This window comes from Zootoca vivipara, chromosome 6, assembly GCF_963506605.1.
Source record: "Zootoca vivipara chromosome 6, rZooViv1.1, whole genome shotgun sequence".
NCBI lineage: Eukaryota > Metazoa > Chordata > Lepidosauria > Squamata > Lacertidae > Zootoca > Zootoca vivipara.
The window spans coordinates 72,166,057-72,189,188 of NC_083281.1; the positions used below are offsets into that span (position 1 = coordinate 72,166,057).

Sequence of the window (23,132 nt, forward strand, 5' to 3'; positions counted from 1 at the left end):
AGGGGGGAGGGAGATTGGGGAGAGAAAGGAGCGTGGCAAGATGCATCCACTTTGAATATGCCAAAATGCCAGAAGCGACCGGAAACAAGCAGAGTCTCCCACCAGGAGGGGTGAAGGCGTACCTCATTGCAAAGACTTGCTCTTGCCAGGGTACAGACCCTCGCCGCCCCCGCAATTCAGGAGCTTAACAACGTGGCTCAACTTAGACACCTTTTGTCATTTGCTTTCCAGACGGAAACTTGCACAGGCAGAGCAAAACGCTGGAGAGCTGGAGCAGCGACCTCTGCCATACTTAGAGGCAGGGAAGTAGCTAAATTCCTGGAGGACGGGGGGGGGGGGGAGCTACACTAACCACAATGGCTGTGTCCTCCCCTCCACTGTCGGAGACCGAAATGCTTCTGAATGCCAATTGCTGGGAATCCCAGGTGGGGAGAGAGAGTTCCTGCCGCTACATCACAGGTCCCTTTTTGGGACACCTGGACTGCCACCGTGAGAACAGGATGCTGGACTGGTTGGACCACTGGCCTAATGCAGGGTCTTCTCATGTTCTTAAAAGGTTTTGGGACCAACTCAGCTCCAATTCAGTTGCTCCACACTGCTGGAGGTGCAGCCTCAAATAGACAAGCATTTTAAATTAAGTTGCATTATGGATCTTGTGGTTTTACCTGTGGGGTTTGTGGTTTTTGTTCGTTAAACGCACTATATCCTTTTGACTGATAAGATTGTTTTATTGATTCTTCCATAAAACTCTTTGTAACTATCTATGGTGACAAGTGGCCTAGGGATCTTATCAATCAATCAATCACCCAAGTAATGGCCCCAACTTGGAGAAAACAATGCCTGCAGATCTCACTTCCCATCAATTATGTGATTTTAAAAAAAGAAAAGAAAGATTAGAAACATGCCTTGTGTCCAGAAAAGCTAGTATAAACTTGACCCTTCATCTATAGCACAAGATCTGCCCCCCCCTCCACCCAAAAAAAATTCTTCATTGCCCCAGGTATAGTGTTGCCAACTGACCAGAAAAAGAGATACTGTGAGCCGCTCTTGTGCCTTTTAATAGCATGAAGTGTCACCATCTGCCAAATGTCTAGAGATCAGGCGTTGGAGTAGCAACCCATTCGCTGTAAATTAAAAAAATCCTAATCCGGGTCAAGGTGGTGTTAAAGGGTTAGGAAGTGCAGCCAAACCAGAAGTTGGCATCCCAGATCTCAATCAAGACTGCCATTTTGGATTTCAACATCAAGGGAGATAAGATGTTCAGCTGGGCTTCTTGGATCGTTCAATATTAATTTGCTTTTTAAAAGAAGAAGTATACTTTAAGGATATTTGTCTTGGGTTACTTTGCTATACCTGGGTTACTATAGCAATGGCATCAGTACAGGATACGTCCCTATGGTGCAAATGCTTAGTACATAGACCCACTGAATTGCAGGACAATCATTGCACACTGTCTATGCAGAAGTAAGCACACTGTGTTCAGTGGGGCTTACTCCCTAGTCAGAGGGTCCAGGATTTCAGCCTTAGGGTGTCTTTATGGTGGAGAGGGAGAAACAGGCCTGTTGCCTTGCCTAAGGGCCTCCTCTGAGCTCCTCCACCACCCCTACCTTGGGTGCTCACTGTCTGGGGTTTCCTACCCCACCCTAATGAAATTTTTTTTATATTTAACCCCTCCCTTTTTCTTTTACTCTTCTGCCTAGAACAGACTTGCAAACAGCGGCTCACCTCTTCGCCTACCGCGCAAACTCAGAACCACCAGCAGAAAACTTCCATGAACCAAAAGATGCTCCTTTTCGGATGGAAAACCCCCAGAAAAGGCACCGCGCCCCCTGAGCAATTGTTTTTAAACTGGTGCAGGATCTCTGGAGCCCAGAGGAATCCTGGAGAGCAGCAAAGCGTATCATGATAACAAATGCATTTTGTCAATATTTATTATCCCCATCCTTTCCAACAATGATCTGGGACAACTCCCACTGACCCGGTCTGGTCTACAGGGGTCTTTGTCCAGGAGATCAAAGGCTGCCCCATTGTATCACGGGCCTCTTTGATGAAGGAGCAGAAGGAAAAAGAAGGAACGCCCCCGCCTTCTTCAAAAATTGTTGTTTTAATCCTATCGGCTTCCGAAATTTTTGGCCTGGGGGGAACGGAGAAGGAAGTGGACCACGAAAGTGCCCCGTTTGTGAGCTTCTCCATCCTTCCCCTGCAGGACGAGTGCAGTGGTGTGCTCCCAGCTGTCACGTCCCACATTCCTGTTCCAAATCCACACCTTATGAGCAACTCAGCTTGTGGCACTGCCAGGATTCCAGCCCAGCTCTTCCCTGCCGCCACCCTCGCCCCTGCCGAGTGTGTCATCTGCAATCAGGGTTCCATCGGCAGCAGCCTTGTGACCAGTCTCTGCACACAAGGGGGGGGGGGACACCACGGCATGGAAAGGAAGCATTTGACGAACCCTCTTGCACAATTTAAATCTTTCAAAAGCATCTTGACCCAGAAACATCGGAGCACACACGAGCAGCAGCAGCAGCAGCGTTGCCTCAAATGCCCTTTGATGTGGGTGAGGCTCTATCTTGGGTTGTCTTCTGTCTTTGCAAGCAAACTCAACTAAAGCGGGGTTATTTTTTGCAAGCTTGATTTATCAGTGAGACTGGGCCGTATGCAGGCTCTATGAATGGAAAGTGGAAACGCTATAGGTGCTTTCCCTTATTTGTTTATTTTGTTAATGCAGAAAAAAATCTTCAATGAAAATTAATAATAATAAAAATAAACTTAAGCAGGAAGAGAAAGGGTTAGCATTTCAGGATAGCAAACAGACCTGAGACCCTTTAGCTATAGAAAGATAAATGGCTCAATGGGTTTGCCTCTATGGCAGCAGAATTTGGAAATGAAGAGGAATAGCGAATGTCCCTTTATTAAAAAGAGAGATGGCCCCATAAGAGTCGGAGCACGTCTGCAGAGACACGGGTTCAAATCCTCACTCCTCCTTGGGCCAGTCACACACACACACACACACACACACACACACACTCTTTCAGCAATAACAACTTTATGGGATCAGCAAAGGGATAAAAGGCAGAGAGGAAATTGTATGTGCCACTTTCGCTCCTTGGAAGCAAATGTAATTAAAACAGTGAGTGAGTCTGCGGTTGCACACAGGCTTTGAATGGAGAGAGAGCCCCGGGCTCAGTTTCTAGCAATTGCCATTGAAGTGTCTCCAGTTAACAAGGCTGAAAAGGGCCTTGCAAAGCAGGGGTGAGGATATGGTAAGCCCTCCAAGATGCTGCTGGGTGGGACTCCAGCTCCCATCACCTCTGGTGACTGGACAGGGCTGCTAGGGCTTGTAGTCCAAAAAACATCTGGAGAGCTACAGGATACCCACCACAGCTGGAAAGCCACCACCAGCTCCAGTAGACAGCCTTGGACAAGCTGGTCTGACTTGGGATGAGGCACCATCATAGTTCAATCCTAGGTTCAGAAGGAAGCCCTATTGAATTGCACCCAGGTTACATGTCTAGTACAAGACTGCAACTGATATAGATAGCCCTGAGAATCAATGTGCTGCCTACCCTAATCTTCTTCTTCTTCTTTGGTGATCACTCGTAGCCGAGTAAGATTGTCTTCCATAAACACGATTTTAACAATGGGTCCGTAAGTGACTGTGCAGGCCAATTCTGGATCCACACGTCCTTCCACAGTGGGGACATTGGTTTCCAGGCGGGAGTTGATCACGGTGTGGATTTGCCAAGCATGCCTTCCTCTTAGCACCCAGCCCCTTGAATTGCCAATACTGTATAAGGACTGCCTTATACTGAGTCAAGCTCAGTGCTGTCTACACTGACTGGCAGCAACACTCCAGGGTTTCAAGCAGGGGACACTCCCAACCCTACCTAGACTGAACCTAGGAGTCGGACTTTCTGCATGCAAAGCAGGCTCTCCGCCCTTGAGCCACGATTCCTCCCCACAATAAAACCAGAAAACCACAGTAAACAGTAAGGTCTTCGCTTGCAGCGAGAACCAAAACAGAGACCTCAGGTCCAAACAAAGCAGGCCTGCTGCGTTATACAAAATGAAAGCAAGTATACCAATGTAGTTTTTTTAAAAAAAACAAAAGGCAGACAAAAAGCATAAAACTAAGGAGCAGGATAAGACAAAATTGCAATAGAAACTGCACCTAACGAAAGGATTTGCCAGCATCCTAAAGCCAAAAGACAACAGCGGCAACACATGGACCGATGAAAAATGAGGGCATAAATGTAGATCTTTATGTATATCTTTATAAGTTGCAGCGAAGCGATATTCAAAAGTACAGTCCGTATAGTATCAAAATGAAATTCATCCAGTGATATAATTTAAACAACGCAAAAGTAAAAAAAATAGTAAACAAAATTTACTATTTTGTTTGCTTTTGTGTTGTTTACCTTTATTGTATTGGATGAAAATTAGTGTTTCTGATTATTAAGAACCTTGTTTATGCTGGTTATTGGATGAATTTTATTTTGATACTATATGGGCTACTTTTGAATACTTATAAAGATATACATTTATGCCCTCATTTTTCATCGGTCCACGTGTTGCCGCTGTTGTCTTTAGTCTGGAGTTCGCAACGCAGGGGTTAGTTGATTTAGTGTTTAGCATCCTAAAGCCAGGCTTGGAAGGAAATAGGCAGCCAATTCAACTCTTTCAGAACAGGCATAATGCGAGACGCCCATCAAAATTCTGGCAGCAGCTGTCTGCCCCGCTGGAATTAATATCTGCCTGCCACATCAGGGCTTCCCTCTCTCTTGGGAATCACCTGTGACCTCGTCTTGGTCAGGGTGAGCTGAGAGCATAAGGGAAAGTCACCAGGAGAAGACGGGGCAGCTCCTAAGCCACTGCCTCAATTGCTTTTGCCTGCTCTCTCCTTTTGAGAATTAGAAACCAGGCCAGCCCTACCATTAGACATCACATTAGGTGGCAGGCACTTGTGGGGAGCTGGAGGACAGAAGCAGCCGCCACAGCTCCTGAGCCCTGTAGCCATTCCCCTCTGTTAGAGATCAGGGCTGTGTGCACCCCCTCAGCTCCACTCAGGTATAATGGAGGATACTATCCCATTGGGGCGTCTCTGTTGTGATGGATAGGAAAGATATCCAAGAGTCCAAGTCCGCAGCCTGTGAGCTTTGTTGAGCTGCCGTCTCTCAGGCCTACCTATCTCACAGGGTTGCAGAGAAAGCTTCCTCCCAAAATTTCATCTCAAGAGTTTACCTGCCCTATAGTTCAAACCCTGCACTACACCTCATCTTCAGGCATCACACTGAAGGATTTTCTCCTCTTTTATTTCAGTCGTTGCCAGGATACTGACGCTCCCAAAATGTAACCCGAGAGAGAACTCAGTTCTAGTTTAGAAACTGCCCGTATTTTCCGCTCCATAAGACGCACCTGACCATAAGACGCACTTTTTAGAGAAGGAAAACAAGAAAAAAAATATTCTGAATCAAATGTTGTACTAAACTATTTAATAAACAACCGGTCCCGCCGCCTCCTCCTCTCACTAGGGCAGGCACAGGAGGTGCAGTTGAGAGAGGCGTTGCGCTGTGCCTCTCCCAACTGCGGCTCCTATGCCGGCTCTTGAGAGCAGCAGAGGCGGCAGAGGGACGAGCGCCTGAAAGGGCTGCTTTCGGGCTGCTGGTTCCTCCACTGCCGCCAGGAGCTCCAGCGGCAGAGGCATCCCTCTCCTCACAACTGCAGCGGCAGCCGAGGGATCCCACTGCCGTCCAGTGCCTTCGCTCCATAAGATGGGAGATAAAAAGTGTGTCTTATAGAGCGAAAAATATGGTAGTCTCCTGGATGATATCTCCATAAGCCAGTGTTTCTCAACCTTTTTTGGGCCACGGCACACTTGTTCCGTGAAAAAAATCACGAGGCACACCACCATTTAAAAAGTTAAAAAAATTAACTCTGTGCCGCCCTATATTATAATTATGACTGTAAGAAACACTTGCCAAATATTGCTTTCCGGCGGGTCAGTGTTGTGTATTGGCGGCCGCCAGGCTCGTTTGCACTGAGCCTTGGGAAAGAGGAGCAGAAATATTGCTTTCCAGCGGGTCAGTGTTGTCTATTGGCAGCCGCCAGCCACGTGACAATGCAAATCGCCCTTCTCGTCGCTGCACGTCGCGGCACACCAGCCAGCGTCTTGCGGCACACTAGTGTGCCACGGAACAGTGGTTGAGAAACGCTGCCATAAGCCAACGGAGAAATCCACTGTTGACTCAAATGCATTACTGGTAGCGATCATAGGAGCTGACTCCTAGGGAACATGGGGGAAAATAAAATATTAGAGGAAGCTGAGCCCCCACAAAGTTGATGGGTATTCCCATTCAAACGGTGTGTGCGCACTTCGTCATGTGATTGATTATGCGGTGCGGGGCTTACCCAGGCCCCCCACAATATTTTATTCAAGTCGGCACCCCTGGCAGCAATCCAATGGAACATTTGCTTGGACCTACATATACATTGCATATATACATATACATATATACATATACATAGGGACCCAGGTGGCGCTTTGGGCTAAACCACTGAGCCTAGGGCTTGCTGATCAGAAGATCGGCGGTTTGAATCCCTGTGACGGGGTGAGCTCCCGTTGCTTGGTCCCAGCTCCTGCCAACCTAGCAGTTCGAAAGCACATCAAAATGCAAGTAGATAAATAGGAACCGCAACAGCGGGAAGGTAAATGGCGTTTCCATCTGCTGCTCTGGTTTGCCAGAAGCGGCTTTGTCATGCTGGCCACATGACCTGGAAGCTATACGCCGGCTCCCTCGGCCAATAATGCGAGATGTGCGCGCAACCCCAGAGTCGGTCATGACTGGACCTGATGGTCAGGGGCCCCTTTACCTTTACATATACATTGCAAGGGGTAGACCCGATGACTCTCTACAATTCTGCGATTCTATACCGTGGGTCTACTTCTCAAACCGTGGAGGTTTGAGCTGAAAAGTGGATGGGAGACTGCCTAAGAGCAATATCCCTGCTGCTTTCATCTCCTTGGAGGACAAGCAGCGTATTTGGTGTAACAAACATATTAGGTCACCCATTTCACAGACAGAGAACTGAGACCAGGAATATATGTGGGAGTTGGACCTCAACATTTGAAAAGTGAGTGCCACGGATGATTCTTGAGCAGAATCCCCGCCCCCGCCCCCTCTACAACACCACACTGAAGAACAAGTGTGAGATTCTGGGAAAGCTCTCTTTTCCATTAGTGACAGGGACAATAAATGGAAAAATAAAGATGAAACGCTTAAAGCATCGTCACAGATCAATGATGAAACGCTTAAAGCATCATCACAGATCAATGATAGGGAAAGCGAAAGAGACTGAGGTAGCAAGCCTATACATGCTTACCTGGGAGTATGACCATTTGAGCTTAATAGGGCCTACTTCTGAGTAAACTTTTAATAGGATTGCATTGCACAATTTCTAAAGAAATTTGCAACTGGCTGCTGCATGATCCAAGTTCATTAGCGATGGAAAGGACATTCCTAAGCTCAAAGTTCAATGTCCGTTTCAGTGCTGAGGTTTCACCCTCCATTAACCGAAATGTACGAGACAATTTTTAAACACAAAGCCATTGATTTTAAAGAATGATTAAACATCTCTCTATTACTCCCGGGGAAGAATGTCTGCAGATATTGCACAACTGTCATTTCCTAAATAGGAAATGTTGCAGAACAGGTATGTTTGACATTTTGAGAGGAGAAAAAGTCCAATTACAGACACGTCAGTCTGGACACTTGCGGACATGTACACCATAAAAGCAGAAACGCACCCTGAACCTAACTGGATTTTAACTGTGTATTATAACTGGTTGTCAAGAGGAGGATTTCGGAGAATATAAAATGTGATTGTGTTTAATCAAAATATATTCTGCTGGATCTTCAAAACAGAAACTAACCAAGTTACAATGTGTTGTGGGTGCATGACAGGCAAACCCCACAAAAAGAGGGGTGGCATTTAAAAAGTGAAAACAATCCAGTTACCCCCCCCCCTCCATTGTGAGCCCTGTAAGGAATTTCTAAAAAAATATTTCTAATATAATGTAATGGAAGGCAATGTTTTACAGATTAACAACAACAGCATAGCCCTACTGAACCTGATGGACCTAAATTAGTCATGCTCATCAGTTCAATGTGTCTACTTAGAGAAGAGCTATCATGGGACCAAACCTATCTATCAACTCAGGGGAGAGGGTACAAAAAAACAGAACCGTCTGCCAATAAAGGTACGTGGGTGAAAAAGATTACTTGTTCCCAAAATAAAAAGTAAGCCTTACTAAAACACTACTAGACTGATGGTGTGATTCACAAGCCAGTTAATCTTACCAAAGTCACAATGACTAGCAGACAGCCTGACTTGTTTATCCTAAGGCTGCAAGCCTATACAGTACGGTAAGGTAAAGGTAAAGGTAAAGGGACCCCTGACCATTAGGTCCAGTCGTGACCGACTCTGGGGTTGCGCGCTCATCTCGCATTATTGGCCGAGGGAGCCGACGTATAGCTTCCAGGTCATGTGGCCAGCATGACAAAGCCGCTTCTGGCGAACCAGAGCAGCACATGGAAACGCTGTTTACCTTCCCGCTGTAGCGGTTCCTATTTATCTACTTGCATTTTTGACGTGCTTTCGAACTGCAGGAGCTGGGACCAAGCAACGGGAGCTCACCCCGTCACAGGGATTCGAACCGCCGACCTTCTGATCAGCAAGCCCTAGGCTCAGTGGTTTAACCACAGCGCCACCTGGGTCCCTATACAGTACGGTACCTTGGAGTAAAAGCCCCACTGAACTCAATGGGATTGACTTCTGAGCAAACATCATAGGAGAACATTAAACTCAATAGGATTTACATCTGAGTCAAGCACCACAAAATTGCAGCTGAACCATGCAGCACCAAACACAGTTCTTACCTATATGTAAACCCCATTGAACCTATTGGAATTTAAACACCAAAGGAGAAAACATGCATAGAGGGCAGGCATGGGCATAGCCAAGGTGGGCTGCCCCCTAACAAAAATCCTGGCTACACCCATGGGGGCAGGTTACACAGTGCACTTCCTTGTGAATAAGACCCAATGCACATAGTGCAACTTACTTCTGAGTCAACATGCCTATAGGCTTGTTGGGTGTTTAATCCCAGGTCTACCCCAATCCCATACAAATTCAGGGGTGGGGCCCTTAGATTTAAGAGCTGTGGGTGGTGTTGGTAAGCGTAGCTAGATCTTCCATACTTCCCAGAGACCAGCCTTTCTCAATCTTGGGTGCCCAGATGTTGTTGGACTACAACTCCCATCATTCCTGACCACTTGTCTTGCTAACTAGGGATGATGGGAGTCATAGTCCAACAACATCTGGGGTCCTAAGGTTGAGAAAGGCTGCACTAAACTATTCCCCTACCCTACCCTGTCTTATTTCTGGTACCTGAGCTCAGAGCCCCTCTGACTGTGAAAACCAGCTCTCATCCATTTCACCTGCCTTTATACAGCAACTAAATACTGTACAATGCTTCTTCTGAGCCTTAAGCGGCAACCTCGTCGTGCACACTTTCTGGGGAGTCCCACTGAACCCAGCAGCATTGCAATTTCAAATAGACACACATAAGACTGAGCACCAGAACTGGTTTGCAAATGCTCACACACTGCTAGTTCTGGATTTTGCCTGTGCAGAGCTGTCCAAACGCCCTGAGTTTGTGGGCTTGCATTACAAGTCAGCTGTGGATACTTTTCCTTTCTGCAAATATCACTGTCCAACAGCTAAGATAGCCAATATGATGAAGTCTAGGCTTTGCCAACCTGTTGCCCTCCGGATATTTTGCAGCCTGGCAAAAACTGGGGCAGAGGCTGGACACCGTGGGTTCATTTACTCTTTCTTCTGTTTTATGTTCACAACAGCCCTGCAAGGCAAGTCATGGTCAAGATAAAGCAAGGGTTACAACCTCACCCATGAGCTTCCCTGCAGAGCAGGATTTGAACCAGCGTCTCTCCTGTCATAGCCTAACAATTTAACCACCACACCATGTCCTCTGCGTAACTTGAGCCCAGTCAATTTCAGGGTTGTTGTGGGAGTAAAATAAAATAACCCCAGATAAGTGACATACACTTGCCTGATGACCTTAAAGGATGGAATGCACTTTTAAAAAAATGTAAATTAAGAAATAAAGCAGAAGCTGATGCACACAATCAAATATTCCAGCTTCTCAATCACGGCATCAAACAAAAGTTGCCATTTCTCCCTCCCTGTTACAGAGGCTGCAGATTTTCTGACAAATTTCCAGCTGACTGTTACAATCAAAGTGAGCTGTTCCCAGAGTCAGGGGTTTTTTGAACACTTTCTGCAGCGCCAAAGGGCACTTGATCCCTGTTTAATAGGGAACAGAACCACACAAAACTTTGCGAATTGCACCCCACTGATAAATAAATCAGTCACAGAATACTGACAGGCATAGCTGCCAAGTTTTCCCTTTTCTCGCGAGGAAGCCTATTCAGCATAAGGGAAAATCCCTTTAAAAAAGGGATAACTTGGCAGCTATGCTGACAGGAGTAAAGTTGCCAAACACCAGGATATCTTTAAGAAGTCCTCATAAATGAAACAGATGTCCCCCCCCAATTTCTTTTCATTCTTTTCTCTTCCTCAGTTTCAGAAAAATATAGATCTACTGCACATCACTAAACCTGTTCAGTGTGTTGCCAAGAGTTTTGCATCCAAACACAAAATTTCCATTCAGTAGAGGAAAATTTAGATGCTGAAATAGAGGCAAAAGGTGGAACAAATTATTCTCTGGGGAGGTGGGAGCCCCTCAAGCTAAGAGCGGGCTAAGGACACACACACACATGCACACACAGGCTCCAAACCAAAAATTTCCACTCTGCCTCACCACCCACTAAAATCCCTAAAATCCGGACAGCCCAGTAAGAAAAGGCAAAGTTGGATTTTCCTGCATTTTAGTCCAATGTTAAGAAGGCTACCTTTATTTGTTTCATTATTTCACCATCTTCATCCTGATGTGTTCCCCCCATCCCATTTAAGCAGAAGGCCCTGAAACCAAAAACCCATTTACAACCATTGTTTGAATCGGAATCAGAGGCGGGACATGAACACTGCCATTCAAGCCATCACCCTAAAAACTCAAACAAATTCCGGAGGGCGGGGGGGGAGAGTGAACCCCTTTGGTTTCCAGTGTGGATATTCACCCCAAAAAAAGTCCTCCTAAAACCAAAGGAAGGTCGATTCAAAGCAGCCGAAACACAGGAGACAAAGGACACCCTCCCAGGAGCCTTTTAACGGAAGTAACACTTTTTCCTCCATCAGTGCTTCGTTGCTGATTTTTGGAGGGTAGGGAACAGTTATTTTGAACTTCAGCCCTTCCCCGACTTGCTTCAGAGTATTATGGGTTGCCCCACGGCCAAATCATTTGGAAAGCGACATGATGCAACGGGAGGCAACGCGGGCGGCGGAGAGCAGCCCGAGCGGTGGCGGGACAGCCTGGTGGGGGTGGGGAGCAGTAGTAGGCACGCACGGCATGGCGTTGCAGCGCGCTCCCTCCCCCGTCGCGGGAGGGGCTTGCCGGCTTCAGCCACACGGGGGAGCCGCTACCGCCCGGCTTTCTCCGGAGGGGTCTAGCGGTTCGGCGCGCGCGCCCGCTAGCTCGCTATGGAAGCCCCCCGCCCCCGCTCGCCTGCTTGGACGCCAGGAAGGCGCGGGCATCGGGGGGGAATCCGGGGCGCGGGAGGGATTCCCGGGCAGAGACCCGGGGAAAGAAAAAGAGGGAGAGAGTTAAGGAGGCACCGCGCGTTCACCTTGCCGCCGCCGGACTCCATGGCTGTGCGCCGTGCACCCTCGTCGTGCGCTCCGTCTCTCCAAGCGCCCGTCGAGCTCCGCCGCGCTGCTGCTTCTGGGCTCCTCGAGGCTGGCTACTTCCAAGCCTGGTTGCCTGACTGGCTGGCTAGCGGGGTTGGCTGGCTGCTGGCTCGCTCGCTCTCGGCGTCGGCGTCCCCGCCAAACTCCTGTCCGTGGTGCGGCTCTCCAAAGTGGCCGCGCGTCCTGCCTCGCCTCCTTCTCCTTGTCCCGGCCCGGCGCGTGGAAGCTGCTTAAGTGACGGCGTGTGTGTCACGCAGGCCCGCCGCGGATTGGCCGGCCCGGCCGGGAGGTGTGTCGGGGGTGTGTGAGGCCGCTTCCCCAGGAAGCGGAGCCGGGATGGGGCGGGGGGGCGCCTCCCGCGTCCTGCGTGAGAAACTGCAAGGCAGAGATGGCGAGGGAGCCGGACGCAAAGGAAAGCGGCGGGGGCGCGCGCGAGGGAGCCTCCTCTGGCCCGCGCAGCTCCGAAAAGAGCTGGCGAGGCGAGGGGCAGGGAGAGAAGAAAACACAGATATATATATATTTAAAGTACATTTTAGGGAAAACAATGTGCTTTTTTAAAAGCACTTTTTTAAATAAAAAAAGCGCATTTTTACTTTAATTAAAAATCCCACTTGCGCGCCTGAGAGAGAACATCGTCGACATGACGTTTCTGCTTATTACTGGTTTTAGTCAGCGTTTCCCTTTAAACGGTCCAGTTATTTTCAGACGTTGTGCCGCTTAGAGGATTTTGTTTTCTTTCAGAAATATTGAGCGTTATATAAGCAGTGGAACTATTAAGCGTTGCGCCTTCGCATTTGTCTGCCGCTTACATAACGCTTGATATTTACTATGAGGCACATTTGTTTGTTTCGTTCTTTGATTTTGTTTTTGTTTTTAGCATATCGTGTTTATTTGGTCGTAGGACTTTTAAAATGGCCACTCCTGTTTGTTTGTTTTTACAGTTGTATTCTCAGAAATAAACAAACATATTTGATCGATCTTTTATATACATACTGTATATAGTTTTAATTCTAATTATAGTGTTCAATTGCTTTTTAATGAGTATCTGTCTGGGGAAAAGATGGGCTATTATTATTATTTAAAGAAACTGTTTTTGTTAGTTGCTTAATGCACATTTTAGCATATACTGTATTTTTCTATCTATCACAGGTTCAGCAAGTCAACTTTCTTTTCTGTTTTTATAAAATTATGTTGCCAAGGTCAAGATTCTATTGATTGAAAATACAGCCTGTATCCAATGCTAGTCCTACCCAGAGTAGAACAACTGAAATTAATGGGTGGTCTACTCTGAGTAGGACATGGTGCAGCCCTTCCTATGCATATTATATCATACATACAAACAGTACAATAAACATAAGAAATGAAAAAAGTAATTAACAATATAATTAAAGATGCCGTAGATCTCGTGGCCCATGGGTGGGTCTGACCCCTTATGCCCCCCAGGGGTAAAAGCAGGGAGGGATTTTGCGTAGTAAATGGTATATAAATATTGATGATGATGATGATGATGATGATGATACTCAGGAATGTTGCTGGTGGGTGGGAGAGAATTCTAGAGTTACAATCTGATCCTGCATGAACTTCCTTTGTTAGTTCATCCCTGCCTGCTGTATCTGTACTGGAGTTGTTTTAAAGATGCTTTTATTGTCAAATTCAGTGGTTCCCAATTAGCTGAATTACTCAGGACCCTCTTTTTCAAAAGCCAAACCACGGACCCCCTACTTTTGAAATTTTGATCTCTACAGTAGTTAGCTCTGCAAAGCAATTTTTGGAATAAAATGTGGGGTGTCCCTAATAAGCAAAGGATTGTAGGTATACTTTTTTAAAAAAACCAACAACAACAGACCCTAAAAATTGTGATATTACAATGCAAAAATGACAAGAAAATTAGTTGAGAGGGAGGCAAGGGATGGGGCCTTGGAACCCCAGGGGTCCACAGACCCCTAATTGGGAACCACGGGTCTAATTCCTTGTCAATCGCTGCTCTGGGCTACTTTGGGAGGAAATGAATACCAGTTGCTGGAAGCCAAAGGAGGGAAGAAGGTTCTTGTGCTCGAATCCTGCTTGCTGGTTTCCCTTTGGGGCATCTGGTAGGCCACTGTGAGAAGAGGATCCTGGACTAGATGGGCCTTGGTCCTGATACAGCAGGCTCTTCTTATGGCAAAAGAATTGCATGCTGCAGAATTACTAACTAGAATAATAATTCAGGGGTATCAGCTGGCACAGCTTGGGCAAATTGGGGCTCAATACAGCGTGGCTTCCCGTCACTACTGAGGACCAGTGTAGAATTTCCCCATCCGTATATGACAGGGGTGTGGAAAGAACCCTTTGTATCCTGAGGGCCACATTCCCTTCTGAGGGCTGTATGATAGCAGTGGGCGGGGCCAGAGGCAAAAAGTGGGTGGAGCCATGAACATCAATCTTACCTTTGCTCCTAGGAAAGTTTTTATGCAAGCTCACACACCCCTCTCTGTCTTCCACCTGGGCAAGCAAGAAGCTGTATCGAAGTTCAAGGACACATTTCCAGACAGGCAAAAGCAGAAGGTGCAAAGCAGGCCATTGAGGGGTGCAGCCTGGATAAAGTTCTGGGAGCCAGATGGAGGTGCCCAGGAGGCCGCCTTTGTCCAAATGCCCCCAACCCTTGCTGCAGCAACTTTTTACTATCTTGCTCAGAGTGCAACCAACCAACCCCCTTGTATTGAGCCAGGAAGGCTTTTTTTCTAACATCAAGTGTCTGATGACATTAAGACGTTCAACTCGTTTTTCAGCTTCCTTGGTAGGACTAGCAGAGCCTCCCGAGCTGTCCAGAGATGATATGCAAAGTTTATCCACGTGAAAACTTTATCCACGTGGGCTGCACGTGAAAAAACAAAACACAGTGGGGCTTGCTTGCTGTCCTTAAACATAGCAAGGAGGTTTGCTTAGAATATAGACTCGGCGCGACCCACAATTCGGGGTCTCAAAGGTTCTAGCATCATAACAAATGAGAAGGGAGTGGGTGGGGGGAGGAAGGAAGGAAGAAGGAAAACAAATACTGTATACATATAAATGAATAAATTTGCAAATCCAAATGCATTCTCTAAGATGCATCCCATGACATGGGGAAATAAACCTCTTTTTAGGAAATGGCCTTGAGGATTCCTAATGCAAAAAGATTGGAAATCTAGATATACTTTTTTAATTAGACGCTACGCTTATTTTTATTAGGGTTTTTTGTGATTGTGTTTTGTTCGCAATTGTAAGTTTTTAAAATGGTTTTCAAAGTTCCATTTTTAAATGGTTTCCCTGGGAAGGGGGAAGGGTGGGTAAAAATAATAATAGTAATCATAATCGTATCAGGTCAGCTCACACAGGACATGAAGTCAAACCTGGGAGTTGCAGCCAGTCATAGCTCCTTATTTTAAAACAAACCCTTTGACCAAATTAGGGTTTACCTGATGAGCATCGGCCCTGATCAGATGCATAGAATGGTTAGAGAGCCATTCAGTGTCAAGAGAGGAATCAGCAATAAGAGACAAGATTTTGCAACTGCTCACACCGTGTGTTCATGGTTGTGTTTGTCTGGTGAACTTCAACAAACATGACACGGGCTTGATTTCTGGAGCAAAGTTCACACACACACACACACACAGTCGTGGCAGAGGCGCAGAGGGGGTCAGTTTGGCATGGACGCTTGATTCTGAGTGAATGTAAGGTACCAACGTGCCCTGAATCAAGGTTTCCTGTACCCATGGCAAGCATGTGTGCCGCCTGTCTTCTGTGGAATTTATCAGAAGAGCGAGGGACAGAAATGAATCACCAGCAATCATAAGGTAAAGGTGAAGGGGCCCCTGACCATCAGGTCCAGTCGTGTCCGACTCTGGGGTTGCGGCGCTCATCTCGCTCTATAGGCCGAGGGAGCCGGCGTTTGTCCGCAGACAGCTTCCGGGTCATGTGGCCAGCATGACAAAGCTGCTTCTGGCGAACCAGAGCAGCGCACGGAAACACTGTTTACCTTCCCGCCAGAGTGGTCCCTATTTATCTACAGTGGTACCTCGGTTTATGAACACAATTGGTTCCGGAAGTCTGTTCATAAACTGAAGCGTTCATAAACTGAAGCGAACTTTCCCATTGAAAGTAATGGAAAGTGGATTAATCTGTTCCAGACGGTCCGCGGGGTACTTAAACTGAAGCGTTCATAAACTGAAGCGAACTTTCCCATTGAAAGTAATGGAAAGTGGATTAATCCGTTCCAGACGGGTCCGCGGAGTACTTAAACTGAAGCATTCATAAACTGAAGCATGGGTGTAATTGGTTCCGGAAGTCTGTTCATAAACTGAAGCGTTCATAAACTGAAGCAAACTTTCCCATTGAAAGTAATGGAAAATGTTCCAGATAGGTCCGCGGCGTTCATAAACCGAAAATTCATAAACCGAGGTGTTCATAAACCGAGGTTCCACTGTACTTGCACTTTGATATGCTTTTGAACTGCTAGGTGGGCAGGAGCTGGGACCGAGCAACGGGAGCTCACCCCGTTGCAGGGATTCGAACCACCAACCTTCTGATCAGCAAGCCCTAGACTCTCTGGTTTAACCCACAGCGCCACCAGCAATCATATATTCTATTAATAGGCCACCTGTGCACAAATTAAGGGGGGGGGGGATAGGTGCCTGCAGCCTTGTGTGTGTGGAGGGGGTGGGGTACACCTCAGTGGGCAGAAGTGCACAGAAACATCGGGATTAAATCTACAAAAGAACCACTGGTTGACAGTTGCTGGAAGGGGATGGTGATGGAAAAATCACTGAGGAAGGTGAATGGAATGGAGTATTCATGAAGAGGGCATGGCTGGCTGGCTGGCTGGCCGGCCAGAACCCTACAAAGGAGCACTCCATGATGTTGCAACATTCTTTTGCAGATCCTGCCAGTTGTAACTTTGTAATGTTGTGTGGGAAAGGTTTTCATTTGACGTATGAACCAAGGATCTCCTCTACAGAGATCATTAGGGTGGAAACGGCACAGCTCCACCTGTCCTGATCTACCAGAAAGCATCTTTTGGTTTTTTGTCCCGTTTGCTAGCAAATCACTGTCCTGGTTTCCTGTCTCATGGAATGCTGTGCATACATGTGTGTGAGATGAAGAAGGGAGGGGAGAGTCGTGGGGGGATTCCCCCCAAAATAAAATATAGTCCGGCCCCCACAAGGTCTGAGGGATAGTGGACCAGCCCCCTGCAGTAAAGGTTTGTTGACCCCTGCTTGGCTCTGCAATCATGGGTGCCCAGGGCCATGGGTGCCATGCAGTGTACATGGCCCTGGCACTGAAATTTGTGGGTGCCCGGCCCCTTTACCGGGAATTTTGTGGGTGCTTGGGCACCCAGGGCCCCAGGGAGTTGGCAACTATGATTGAATGTGTGTGTATATATTATCTTGTATTGATCTTGTATTTTATTCTGTGAACCACCCTGAGATCTTATGATGGAGGGTGGTATATAAATTTAATAATAATAAAAAAACATATACAAGACAGCCAGGGCCCCATTGGAGCTGAATAATTCCCTTTGGCTTTCTGCCCCCTCTGCTTCTTATCAGCCCAGAACTGGACCAGGACTCCAAGCAGGGTCTGACCAAAGACAAATAGAGCAATACAGGACAGTGAGGTTGTGACAACTCTCTTCAAATGTATTTAAAAAAACACACTGAGATCAAACAAGTCCCCAGTGGCCTTTGCTGCAGCTCAACAGCGCAAGCAGAAAGGGGTGTGTGAGCACTGGGGGTGAAGGAGGAGGAGGAGGCTGTCGCACACAGAGGGTGCGTGCCGTGGTGCACGATTCTGTCTGTGGGGCATGTGCGCCCCAGAAGGCGAGTCTGGAGTGGAGCACTTCCCCCCCCCCCCAGCGATAATGCAAAGTGAGGCTCTAAACCAGGGGTGTCAAACTCAAATTCATCGGGGGCCGCATCAGCAGTTTGGTCCCCTCAAAGGGCCGGTTGTATCTGTAGGACTATGTGTCCACTCTTTATTATCATAAATTATTGTCACTGCATTCAATTATTACTTTTTTTTCTAATAATGTAAGTAATAACTAGCTCTGAAAGCAGAAACATAGTCAGAATAATGGCAAGTAGATATTCAAATGTACAATTATTGTACAATTTATTGAAAAATGATTTTTAGTAACTGCACTGGGTGGTGGAGGCTCGCTAGGGTTTCATGCAGGACCTTTGCAGAGCTACTAGTACCTGGAGATGCTGGGGTCCTTCTGCATGCAGGGCAGATGTTCTGCCAGTGAGCCACCACCCTTCACCAAAGGGACTGGCTGAGGTTGACTCACTGGAACTGCTCTCCTGGTTCCAGGGTTTAAGGGCCAGAAGTATAAAGCAGCATCCTATGTTTCTGAGGAGAGGGAGAGGGAGGGAGGGAGGAAGAAAAGAGGAAGTGGGAGAGAGGAAGGAAGGAAAGAGGGGAGAGAAAGAAGAGTAGGAAATAAGGAAGGGAATAAAGAAGGAAAGAAAAAGAAAGAGGGAGAGAAGACGGAAAGGGAGAAATAAGGAAGGAAGTAGAGGGAAAGAAAGAATAAGAATGAGGGAGAGGAAGAAAGATGGGAAGGACAGAAGGAAGAAAGGAAGGAAGTAAGGAAGAAAGAAAGAAAGAAAAGAGGGAGCAGGAGGGAGAGGGGAAGGAAAGAGGTGAGAGAAAGAAGAGTAGGAAAGAAGGAATAAAGAAGGAAAGAAAAAGAAAGAGAAAAAGAAGGAAGGAAGGAGAGGGAAAGAAAGAATAAGAACGAGAGAGAGGAAGAAAGAAAGGGAAGGGGGGGGTCGCCGCCTTGATTCAGCGCCAGAAAAGAGCGCGAAGGGACCCAGGGGCAAAAAGCATTTCCCATGCAGCGTGAGGCAGCGGGTGTCCGTTTTAGGAGAAGTGGGTAAAGCCTCAGAGTTGCACGTTCGTGAGGCTGAGCTGCGGCAGGAGGAGGAGGAGGTGAGGCAAGAGGAGGAGGAGGAGGAGGCTTGCCGGGTCGGTGCCCGGCAGCGCCGTGCGGAGAGTCCCGAGCCTCTGGGTGCTTTGTGTTTCAGCAGCAGCAGCAGCAGCCGTTTCCAGGCGCCAAGCCGTGGCAGGAGGAGGATTCAAAGTGCTACAGAGCACTGCTGCGTCGCAGAGGCTCGGGACTTGCCGTGCGGCCCTGCTCCGGCCGCCTTTCTACCCCCCCCCCGGCCCCAGCTGTTTGTCGGCGCTTTGTTGGCGCGGCGCTTCAGCAGCAAGGTCCCGCTGCTGGGTCCCGCTGGCTGGGGCGCTCGGCGGGCCACATGACGAGGTCTGGCGGGCCGGATTTGGCCCCCGGGCCTTGTGTTTGACACCCGTGCTCTAAACCTTTCCAGGAAGTCTCAAATCCATTGCCTTTTGAGGAAAGCCTTTGTGAGGCTGTCTTCCAGGGGTGGGGGGAGGACTAGAGGGGCTTAGACTTGCAAAGGACATAGCAATTTCCTTTCAGACAGGGCCAGAGGCTCACTCAGGGGGGATGGAGGTTTAGCAAGAACCCTTGGGACTGGAAAGCCCCAGACACAAGGTGCAGTATGGGGGGATGAAAAGTGCTCCTTAGACTTTTTATCCCATGAGATCCAAGGAGACGAGATGGGGAGACTCGCTCACTTGGATGCAGAATGTTACCTTGGACCTCTGAAGTCTGGAAACAGAGCTGCAGCTTGGAGCAAAATCATAGGATTGTATAGTTGGAAGGGATCCGAAGGGTCATCCAGTCCAACCCCCTGCAATGCAGTAGGGACTTACAACTGGGTGGAAAGATGCTGGGAAGTTTTTCATAAATTGTCTGGAAGCACCCAGTGTTCTGAGAGAGGGAGAAAAGCTTTTCTCTGTCCGCTTTCTCCCTGCCGTGCAGTGCTTCGTAACAAGGGACCCTTCTCTCCAGTGGCGGAGAATATGCCCACGCTGCCGAGGGCAGGTGCGCTTCCGAGGGGCGCAGGGTGTGGGGCGTGCTCCTGAGTGGGAGGTCCTGCCTAAAAACAAACTCAAGCTCTGCATTCAAAACCTCCGCCAAGGAAAGATGCAAATTATACAAATGCCTCTCACCTGCAAAGCGATGCCTCCTCCAAATTTCCCTTGTTTGCATCTGGTTTTTCCTGTAAAAACAGCAAAGCAGTATCTAAACTTTAGCTGGGACAGGAGGAGCAGTTGCTTCCAAGATGAAAAGAATAAAAACAGGTAGATACCGTAGTGTTTGGGGGGGGGGGGCGTGTCAGTCTGTATGACTTCTTACTTAGAGCCTATGATCCTGTATCTGTGAGGGTAGGATGTACTGTATAAGAAGAAACCTGCTAAACTAGTTCCTTTGTTGCCTGGCAGTTAAGTACCACCACTTACAAGTTGCCATGGAGACAAGTGAATAGGCCTATTCCCACCTCACCTGACCATATCATCCTAGGATGGAGCACAATAGACCAAGCAAGGCTGTGTGATAAAGTTTTTGGCTGGTACTGGAAGCCAGAGACACAGGGGCTTGTCTTGCCCTGCGCTGGCCCAAAGGTGTGACTTCCTGCTTCCCTGGAAATCTAATAGGGAAGCAAAATCTCCTGGGGTGTTAATGCTGTGAGCTCCTCTTCAATCCTATGCTCAGGTTATAAAGGTAAAGGGACCCCTGACCATTAGGTCCAGTCGTGACCGACTCTGGGGTTGCGCGCTCATCTCGCATTATTGGCCGAGGGAGCTGGCGTATAGCTTCCAGGTCATGTGGCCAGCATGACAAAGCTGCTTCTGGCAAACCAGAGCAGCACATGGAAACGCCGTTTACCTTCCCGCTGTAGCGGTTCCTATTTATCTACTTGCATTTTGACGTGCTTTCGAACTGCTAGGTTGGCAGGAGCTGGGACCAAGCAACGGGAGCTCACCCCGTCACAGGGATTCGAACCGCCGACCTTCTGATCAGCAAGCCCTAGGCTCAGTGGTTTAACCACAGTGCCACCTGGGTCCCATGCTCAGGTTATAGACAGGTGTAAATAAAACCATATGTTCTAAAGACACCACAGTCTCCACAGGTAAATTCTAGCATGCCTGGGATCTCTTGCCAGTCCACTTGCAGATTGGGATGCACACAACAAAACAAAATACCTTTGATAAAAGGAAGCACTCACTGGGTACTTCTAACTGCCGTGATATTCAATTGCATACAGGAAAATTCAACTTGCACATTCAACTTGCAGAAATGTGTACTGTGCATTTGTCAAAACTAATGTGCATATAAGGAGAAATTTTCACTAAAATGCTGGTGAATTTCCATAAGGTGTTGTTTTTTTTTATTAAAAAAAATCAAAACTGCAAATTGCTGTAAAATGTGGAGAATTGGAAAAAAATAAGGAACTGGGAGGATGGAAATGGACCAATCCTTCCATCCCATAAGCCAGGAACTAAGGCTAATGTGCATATACATACCTGGGAGTAAGCTTTGTTGAATTCTACAGGTCTTATTTCTGAATAGACATAGTTCTGTTTCCAATGTTAATAACCCCTGCATACCGCTGCTCCCTCACTGTGACGCACAAAACCAGATCAGCTGATTTCTCCCGGTTGCTTCACTCCTGCACTTGACAGCAGCAATCTGGTTTTCCGACTTCAAAGGCAATCTATGCGGTTGCTCATCTCTGTTTCACTTGCTTCACCTTTATAACCATGCCTGCCTGCTTGTGTCACCTGTGCAAACACTGCCAAGTGTATCTTTGCAGACATAATAACAGCAAGAGAACTTGCTTTTATAAAAGCATTTTTTTGAAGTGAGCTGAGATCCTTCGGAAAGGTTACTGCTGCACCCACGTCTCGTGCTTTTCTACAACTGCTGGGAAACAGAGTGACCACGTGTCTGTCTTTATAGGCAACAGTCCTCTCTCTGAAGGGCTTTCAAGAATACAGGTTTCAAAGGCAAGGGTCCATGCAGAGGGCATTATTGCTGGCAGCTTAAAAGGCACTAACCCATGATGACACAAATTTGTATAGGCTGATTTATATGTACAGATAATAATAGAATAATAGAATTGTAAAGTTGGAAGGGACCCTAAGGGTCTTTTAGCCCAACCCCCTGCAATGCAAGAATCTCAACTAAAGCATCCATGACAGAGGGCCAGTCAACTGCTACTTAAAAGTGGAGAGCCCACCACCTTCGGAGGGAGTTCGTTCCACTGTTGAAGAGCTCTTCCCGTCCTGGAAGAGCAACTTCGGTGGGTGCTCTTCTACAGTTTATACTTGGTATCAGGTCAGTGGTAGACTGCCTCTGCCAAGGGAGGTTCTGCTTGTTTAGTTACTGCATTTGTATGCCACATTTTCTTCTCCAATGAGCTCAAGGTGGCGTACATGGTTCTCCCCCTCCTCATGCAGTTTAGCTTTCAGGGACGAAAAGCAAAATTTTAGCTCATGCTGATCAGGGCTTGGTCTGGGCTTTGAGGTGCCCAACAAGATTTTATGGGGCCAGGATGTTGTATGTGGGCCTGGCCCACAACCCTCCTGTAATCTGTTAGGAAGAACCCATGACTGTGCGCAGTACAGCTGCATCTTACGCACGGGGGGGGGGGGGTTGGTTCTAAGGGTTCTGCGCACATGCAAAAAATGTGCCTGTAGGCAAATTAAGTTGTTGGCTGCTAGCTTTCCCTGGCACAGAACTTTGCATCAGAACATCAGAAGTGTCCTAATGGATCAGGCCAAAGGGTGTTCACTGAGTCCAAATAATACCCTCCAACATGTTGAGCCCCAAAACTGGGATGTGCGTCTTCCTGGCTGTGCTTCCATGTGAGTCACATGACCTGCATGAGATCACGGAGCCCAGAAGATGTGCTTTTTCGATACCATTCTCTCCCAGCACCCAGAAACGCGTGTTTTGGAGCACCACATGAGATCGCTGTCCGCAAAAAAGCACTTTCTTTGGGACAATATCATGGGGGGGGGGGAACAGGGTGTCCCAGTTTTTCTGGTACACTTGCTGGGTCTGCAAATACAATTATTATTATTTTTCTAGGATTTCCAGATCTTGTAACATTTGCAAAAGGAGCATCGTTAGATCAGAACAAGCACTCTAAGCCTCTCTTTTGGCTGGCTGGCTGTGCTTGTGTGCATTAAAATAAATACATATATTTAGGATTCATGGGGGAGGAGCTCCCCCCATGGAAACCCCTACAGGGTGGGGCAATGGATGCCCCTTTTACCTTTGGCACAGCAGGCAAAGGGCTCTACACATGCAAACACAAATATCTCCATCCATGCCAACAAACAAGAAGCATCATCAACAA

The 23,132-nt window shown here is 47.5% G+C and overlaps 1 protein-coding gene and 1 long non-coding RNA gene across 2 annotated transcripts in view; both read right to left on the bottom strand.

The window, feature by feature from the left end:
- SLC2A1 (solute carrier family 2 member 1) overlaps nt 1-12,095 on the bottom strand; it is a 39,217-nt gene extending 27,122 nt beyond the window's left edge. Inside the window, exon 1 of the mRNA XM_035116946.2 lies at nt 11,820-12,095. Within this exon, the coding sequence (XP_034972837.1) occupies nt 11,820-11,840 (21 nt within the window). The 5' untranslated portion in view covers nt 11,841-12,095. The remainder of the gene's footprint in view (nt 1-11,819) is intronic.
- Nucleotides 12,096-16,556: 4,461 nt separating this feature from the next.
- LOC118087132 (uncharacterized) lies at nt 16,557-21,544 on the bottom strand. Its single transcript, XR_009557803.1, has 3 exons — nt 21,292-21,544; nt 19,936-19,985; nt 16,557-17,475 (listed from the first exon to the last, which is right to left on the bottom strand). It is a non-coding gene; the product is annotated as an uncharacterized LOC118087132 (long non-coding RNA).
- Between the last annotated feature and the right edge of the window lie 1,588 nt (nt 21,545-23,132).